Source organism: Solanum tuberosum, unplaced genomic scaffold (assembly GCF_000226075.1).
Source record: "Solanum tuberosum cultivar DM 1-3 516 R44 unplaced genomic scaffold, SolTub_3.0 scf00010, whole genome shotgun sequence".
Taxonomy (NCBI): Eukaryota; Viridiplantae; Streptophyta; class Magnoliopsida; order Solanales; family Solanaceae; genus Solanum; species Solanum tuberosum.
In genome coordinates this window covers 3,938,499-3,946,060 of record NW_006238936.1, presented here as the reverse complement: position 1 = coordinate 3,946,060, position 7,562 = coordinate 3,938,499, and the positions used below count along the sequence as shown (strand labels likewise).

General features: G+C 32.4%; 1 protein-coding gene across 2 annotated transcripts; it reads right to left on the bottom strand.

Annotated features, from left to right (window-relative positions):
- Positions 1 to 868: 868 nt before the first annotated feature.
- LOC102597681 (rho GTPase-activating protein 3) lies at positions 869 to 4,906 on the bottom strand. 2 transcript variants are annotated; one of them, XM_006339700.2, is made up of 6 exons: positions 4,789 to 4,906; positions 4,040 to 4,506; positions 3,356 to 3,476; positions 3,140 to 3,262; positions 1,999 to 2,229; positions 869 to 1,811 (listed from the first exon to the last, which is right to left on the bottom strand). In XM_006339700.2, exons 2-6 carry the CDS (start codon positions 4,480 to 4,482, stop codon positions 1,242 to 1,244), a joined length of 1,488 nt encoding a protein of 495 aa, XP_006339762.1. In that variant the 5' UTR covers positions 4,483 to 4,506; positions 4,789 to 4,906; the 3' UTR covers positions 869 to 1,241. The 2 variants fall into 2 exon arrangements, with proteins under 2 accessions (XP_006339762.1, XP_006339761.1); XM_006339699.2 differs by lacking the exon at positions 4,789 to 4,906 and having other exon boundaries at positions 4,040 to 4,738.
- Between the last annotated feature and the right edge of the window lie 2,656 nt (positions 4,907 to 7,562).

Below are 7,562 nucleotides of genomic sequence, written 5' to 3'. Positions count from 1 at the left end.
TTTTTTTTTTTTTTAATACTGGTGGATTAATGGATTATGCAAAGGGAGATGGTTAGATTTTTATTCACGTTTTTTTTTATGAATAACTTTCGCCAATTCCACTAGAGTATAAGCTTACCATATAAAAATAATACTTCAAGATCTATTATATGTCAAAGTACTTTTGATTTTCTTAACATTTGTTATTTTGACACAAATCTTTTTAGTTCTTAAAAAGAAACCGTTCAAGAAGGTTCGATTGGTTCAAATGAATTTCTAAATTCACAAATTTATTGATATCAAGTATGTAAAAAGAACCACATACATTATTTATGATAAAGAAATAAAATTATAAAAACTCCTTTGTCTTGGGTACACAATTTTTTTTTATAAGCGTTGTTATTTTAAAAATAAAATATATGAATAGTTGATATAACAATATTAAATTAATAAAAAAATTCAAAGCATATTAATAAAAAACATAATTCAAGTAAGTTACACGATCCTCCTCAACGTGTTTTCATTAGGTTGAACAATAATCATAATAGCCTTATTGAAGATAGTATTAAATATATTTTTTTCAATATATAACATATCAAATATGTGGACCATATAGGCCTTGCATAGGAAAAATAAGATAGAACATGAAGATTAACACGGATAAATATGACTTCTTTTTAAAGAGTATTTGTCCTTTTCTTTTAGAGCAAGTATTAGGACAAATTTTACTCTATAGTTTGAATGAGAAAATTAATATATTAAAAACTTCATCATTTTGTGCCATCAGAGAAGGTCTAGTTATAACTTGGGCTTTCTCCAACCTTGTATGAAGACTATAAAAAAAATTGCACATGTTATTTATCAATCCACACAATATTATGGAGGCAAAAATCACAGAGGTATATATATATCCACCAAATACTATGAGTTTTTCAATGGAAACAATACTGCTTTCTGCTCACATTTCTAAAGTTTAAGTCTAACACCACCAATTATACATACTTCTCCTTCTTTTGCACTACTCCAGTGCTGCTGTTAAGGCGCTACAGTAGGCTGGCAAATGAAGCAACAAATTATACTTTTGAGGCACACCTCTATCAATATGTTCATCAAACTACATGTTAGTACCTGGAACACTCTATGAATAATATGCTTCTCTCACTAAATTCTGGACAAACAGTAGTGATACCAATATTAGTACAAACTGCAGCAAATATTAAGGACAAAGTGATAACAAAGATCCCATCCTGAGGTTACCCGTTTCATGCCAATGCTTCTCTGCCTCCTCTCCTACTATTTACAATCCCGATAAGTCTGCTCTTCTTTACTGGCTTACTCAGTTGAAATACAGGATGCCTGCATAGCTTTTGCATTCCCTTCCTTAAACTAAGTCTAAACACTGTGTTCTCAGCCTCCCCAGTGTCAAATCCCTCTCTAAACCTACTCTCTAGTGTTTGTCTTTTGTGAGTAACGTCTGGAGAGGTCTTCACAACGGAATCACATTCCTCTCCAGCATCACTTGTAGTACTCCTACAGTTCCAGAATTGCTCCCCTGACTCGCATTCTGTACTGTCTAAAGTGGCACTTCTTGAGAGTTCACCAGCAGTTTGTTTTTTGTGAGAGTAGCCATCCAGAGCTGGCTCTTTAGTAAGTACTCCATTTGATTGTGTTGAGAGATAATCTACCATGCAACTGGAAATGTTAGCACGTGGTGACTGCATTTGGCATGTCACATGTGATTCTTCTCTTTCATGAAGGGTCTTTATAACAAGCGTCTTAAGGAGGTTCATTACTTGGACTGCATGAATTAGTGCAGTCAAAGGATCAACCATCTGCAAGAGATTTGCTATCCCATTATTAGTATATATGAAACACAATCACCTGAAAGCATACCATATCGTTCCCAATTTAGACATCTGGGTTAAGCTAAACAACCCTTTAAACTTAGTTTCCATCAAACATGCATTCGAGAAGGAGAACATTATGTAATAGATACACTTCTGAGAAGTTCTCAAGTACCTGAGTCATGTTAGGAGCAAACACCATGGCAATATTCCTTGCATTCATCTTGTTATAACGCTCATTATGCACAATGTCTGCCATTAAATTGATTGCCCAGTCAAGCAGTGCAGCTTCAGTTGGAGGAAGTAAGTTCACTAGTTGGGTGCACTCTTCTTCAGTGTTGCAATTCATCACCTGCTCTGGGGTTAGAGAATCTAGTACACCAGTAGGCAGCTCCCTAAACCAGGCCTGAAAGCATAAAGTGTTGGCTCATCAATTATATAAGAATAGTAAAGACTATATTTCTGGGCCAAGTAGATCGTCACTGAATTAAGGGTTACATAGCTATTTAAGGGGTCCATCTGAAAACAAAAACAAAGTGTCCATAGAAAACTCTTTTGGTGTACTTTTCCAGCCCCTGAGAGACGTATATAATACAAGGGGAACTTCTCTCAAGAAATAAAGGCAGTTCAGAGATAGATTACTAGTTTTGTAACCAAAAGACAAACACAACAACCACGAATTGAATTTACCAACCTGAGCACAGAACGACAAGCCATACTACAAAACCTCTCTATGACAGAAGTTCAATAAGCTTTAACTATCTTGACTAGTATAAACTTATATAGTATCTTGTCCCAAGCAATACATAGTGCATTTACCTCATGTACAGAAAGAGTTGGAACTGAGAAACTAAGACCTAAGATATTCTTCTTTGGACAATAATAGCACGGAAAGCACTTTGAATGCTCATCTTTGTTGTTGACCAATTTCATAGTTTTTTCACTTTCAAAGATTGCACAAGAAGGATGTACTAAAGAAAAGGCTGAAATGCATGTTACGTTTTCAACACATTTACTTGATTTTCCATTCTTGCTCAAACCCAGAACTTGTATACCAAATCTTTGATGCTGCCAATTGTTTTTTCTAATCGATCCTGTAATGAACTCCAGAGGTAAAATGGATTTTCCATACACCATTTAGCATAACATATGAGACAATAGACTGGGAAAGTACTTTGACAGGCTAGGCATAGCAAAGGTGGGTATTTGAAACTGGAATTCAGAGCTTCAAAATCTTGCTAGCATCTATTCTAATTGTTAGTTACAACTTGTAAAACTCAGTAACAAATGGAGATGGATGAATATGTTAAAGCTACCTTAATCAATCCTGCCAAACAATGAACATCAATTCCATATGGAACTACGCCTTTACTATTCAGCTGGTTCCTCACAGTTTCTCCTTGACTATTTTCAGCATTAATCCGGAATATTCCTTCTACCTTCAACCAAATGCAGAAAAGACTGCAAGTTTCAGCATATTTAATGCCAATAGCCATATTTTAGATTTTTCAAGTACAGAGAAAGAACAATACTTGTAGGCCTCCTTCAGTATACAGACGACTCTGCAGCTCAAGAAGTATTGTTGGCACACTGTTTCCTCTTTGGTCATATGAACATTGCATTGACTGGACAGAAACTCCAAAAACACTTGCACTGCAAAATACAATTAAAATGAGAGAATTAAATGTTTTCAGCATAAAGAATCAGCACAAAAAAATGAGCAAGACGATAGGAATAGTCAGGTGAACATGTACAACCAACAGTAGCTGAAACAATAAAAATCACCAAATAGCAGTTTCTAATGTTAATTTAAGAGCCCTGATGATAGTAGAACAATTCCTTTCCTAACAATGGACAATTCTCTATGCTGATGTAATAGATAAGAAGGAAGACAGATTCAGCATTTGATTTTCGCCCAGCATTAGATCTAAATACATCTGAACTATCACTTTTCACAAGTAAACTCAAACAGCATTTATGTACTCAATGTCAAACTCATTGAGACTATCTATATGAATCATTTGCATCGATTCCACTCTGTTCAGTCCAAATTTCATAAACAATTTGCTAGCAGGCTGTAAGCTAGATAAATCAAATGAGAATGTAGTTTTCCATAGAAGAGAAACTTCCCAGATCTGGGTAAGATAAACTCACCTCCTTAAACATTAATATTTCAATTAAATAAGAAATTGAAGAGGAGGAAATTAAAGAGGAACCTTGCGCTAGGGACTTTACAGGGAACTTCAGGCTCAAGCTCAATAGGCAAGCCAAGGAAGCCATTGAAGCGATCAAATGTAACATGAGAAACGTGACAGACATCGGTGGGCCATCCAATGTCCATGTTAGCTACATCATCTCTATCCACACTGCAAGTGACCAACGACTTCCGGAGCGCCGTCACCAAAACCGCCAGAATTGGTGATTGGTTATTGTCATGGCTCTGACGTCCCCGCTCATCACCGGAAACCCGACTCCGTCGCTTTGGGTCCAGACTTAAAAATCCCTCTTCCCCTTCTTCTTCTTCTTCTTCTTCTTCTTTATTTACTTGTTCGTAATCATAGAGAGAGGAACAATGAGGAGACAAGTCTAGAACTGATGAAGAGTTGGAAGCAGAAACCCGGCCAAAAGTATACGACTTAGATCGCAAAAGACGAGTCATAATTGGGAATTACGTACCAATTTCCTGCAAACAAGTTGATTTAACGAGGCTATATAATAATGAGATGGGAAAGAGAATAATATACATGCATTATAAAATTTATGATTTTATGATGATGGAACTGACAAATGGAAATTGATTGTGAATGAGAAGAAGATAGAGTGAGGGAGGGGGGAAAATAATGGACATGAAAGTGAGCGTATAGGAATAGTTGTAATGACAGCGATAGGGGTTGGGGACACAATACATTATTATAATGCTCTGTCTTTTTGGATCTTTGTGTCTTCCGCTCGTGAAGTGACTTACCTGGAAATGGCAGCTACATATTAAACCCTTTTTGCTTTGAACCGACGGTGACCGCCGTACTAAGCTGCCGGAGAAGACACGCACTATTGCTATGCTGCAAGATAATTTATTTCTTAGAAAAATAAACTAGTCTGAAATTTTCGGAATTATAATAGGTTTCACAAGTTTATAAACATATATATTTATTTAATTTTCTAATATAAATATAGAATTTATGAATGTCCGAACTTATGAACCTCACCTAGCTCCGCTTCAACTCTCAGTTGCACTTCATGTATAGTTTTCGAAAGCTTGAAAAATAATTTGTAATGAGTAATTAATATTAAAAAATCAAATTAAAATATTTGATTATGTTAAATAAAAAATAAATACTATAGTAAAACAAAGTGTCGCCAGAAAATGTCAGGTGAGGTGGGGTGGGTTAATAAGGCATATACTCCCTCCATCCCTAATTACTTATCCACTTTTTCTTTTATAGTTATCCCTAATTACTTGTCAATTTTGATAAATCAAGAAAGAATAATTTTTTTTATCTATTATATTCTCAATTAAATGATTAATTACTTTTAAAAATATAAAAAAATTCATCAATTTCATAATTAATAGAGGTAAAATGGTAAACTCACTATGTTATTAAAAAGTTGACAGGTATAATTTACATAAACCAGCTCAGATATCTAGGAAATGTGAACGCCGTGAATAATATAAATGAGTGGTGACCCATTGACTGATCATATAACCAACTGCGGTTGAACTAAATGCTTTGCACCATAAATTACTCCCGCCATTTTAATTTATCAATTTTAACTTGATATGATTATAAAAATTAAAACTTTTATATCTTATAATTTTAAATTAAAGATACGCAGAAAAAATCAATAATATTCTTTAATGTAATAACTTTTAATACGTCACGTGAAAATTTGAAATTGAAAAGTTGTTAAAAATATAAAAATATTTTTCCTTTCATTCAATTTTATGTGACATTCTTTCCTTTTTAGTCGATCTCAAGAAAAATATTATAGAAACAATTCAACTTTCAATTTACTATCAAATACATATCTATAGATTATTTTTATTTATAAAATATGAAAAGAATAAAGATTTTCAAATAAATTAATTAAAAAGAGAAATAAGTCAAACATATTAAAACGAAAAGAATAATTAATGAGACAGAGAGGCTAGGTGAACGAGTAGGGACTATGGAATACTTATGGACGGAATCATAGCATTAATCGCACCTTCGAATAATTAATATACTTCATACCTTGCTATCACTTACTCTACTTATTAGTAGTGTGTACTGTGTACTCCTCTACCATGTACTATAACAAATACATTTATTTTGTGTAATGTTTAATTTCTTCTGCCAACCTAATTTCTAAGGTTTAAGTAGAGGGAAATAAATTATTTTTTAATTTTTGTCTTTATTACGTTGAATTTTGATCTTCAAGATTTGTACATTTTTATTGATGACTAGAGTCGTTTGGTATATGAAATGAAATAACAAGAATATTTTATAATTTGAGATATTTTATCTTTTGTGTGAAATAACTAATTTAATCATTTAATACAAATGATGATATTAAGTAATTTATGAATTAATTAATATCCATATAAAATAGTCATGTGTTCTAGCCTAGAGATGTTATTTGTATCCCTCGTATCAAACAAATCCATCAAGGAACCTTTGATATAATACACAAGCATAAATTGTTCTAAGATAAAAATTTAATACTAGCTTCACATTTGTTTGGTTATCAACCTAAGTATAACGTAAACATCAAAGTTAGACTATTTTATACTAATCAGATTGTGGAATTATAGTATTTGAATTAGTTATTTTCGGATAAATAATTAAACTGATAAAAATACTCTAATATTTCTACTAAATAAGATAGAGGATTTTTTTTTTGACAAACAACTTCTTAAAAATTATGTAATGTATCGGCATTTTTCATCTTTTTTATTTATTCCTGTGAGTCGTGAGATGAGTTATAGTGACTCACAAGGAATTATCATAGCAGCACTAGAGGGATTTATCTGCATGCACTAGGATTAATTAATTATACTAGGAGAGAATAATATCAATTAAAGTTTATAAAAAGAGATGAATATTCTTAATTATCTGTAACTTCAGTTGTTGTCTGCTGTTTGCAAAAAGGACAAAAGAGTATTATGCAAAATGTCTTCTTTTTGAAGCATTTAGGCATTTGGCAATGACAATTGACAAGTGTGTTGGACCTTCTTCTTTCATTTTCTCCTTCACATTCATTCACAATTTTCTATATTTGTAATCTATAGACTATACTTAATATTAGCTACTATAGTGCCTATTTGTTTGCTAACTTGGATTCTTCCCTTTCAAATAGTAGTACTCAAAAGTTTCTCTTTTGTCCTTTTCAATCCTCACCCAAAATCTTATACAACTCAGCCAAGAATCTATCAACCTTTTTACTCCACAAGATAATAGGAAGAGGTTAGAAATGTCTTTTTTTTACCTATTGGTTTCAAAATATCATTAACGTATAGAAACGATTCAAAAATACTCTCTTTCCACTTATTGGATAAAAAATGCCCCTAACCTATTAGAAATAGTTCAAATTTACCTCTTAATATTTTTAGAATATTTTAAAAAATTCTTTTATCCTTCAAATTTGAATAAATGAATTTCAATTTTTAAATTCATTTTACTTCTATTAGCATCTTATTTATATAGTTTTTTTTTCATTATCTAACAATTTTAGTCTTTTAAACTTACTTTATGCTAATTA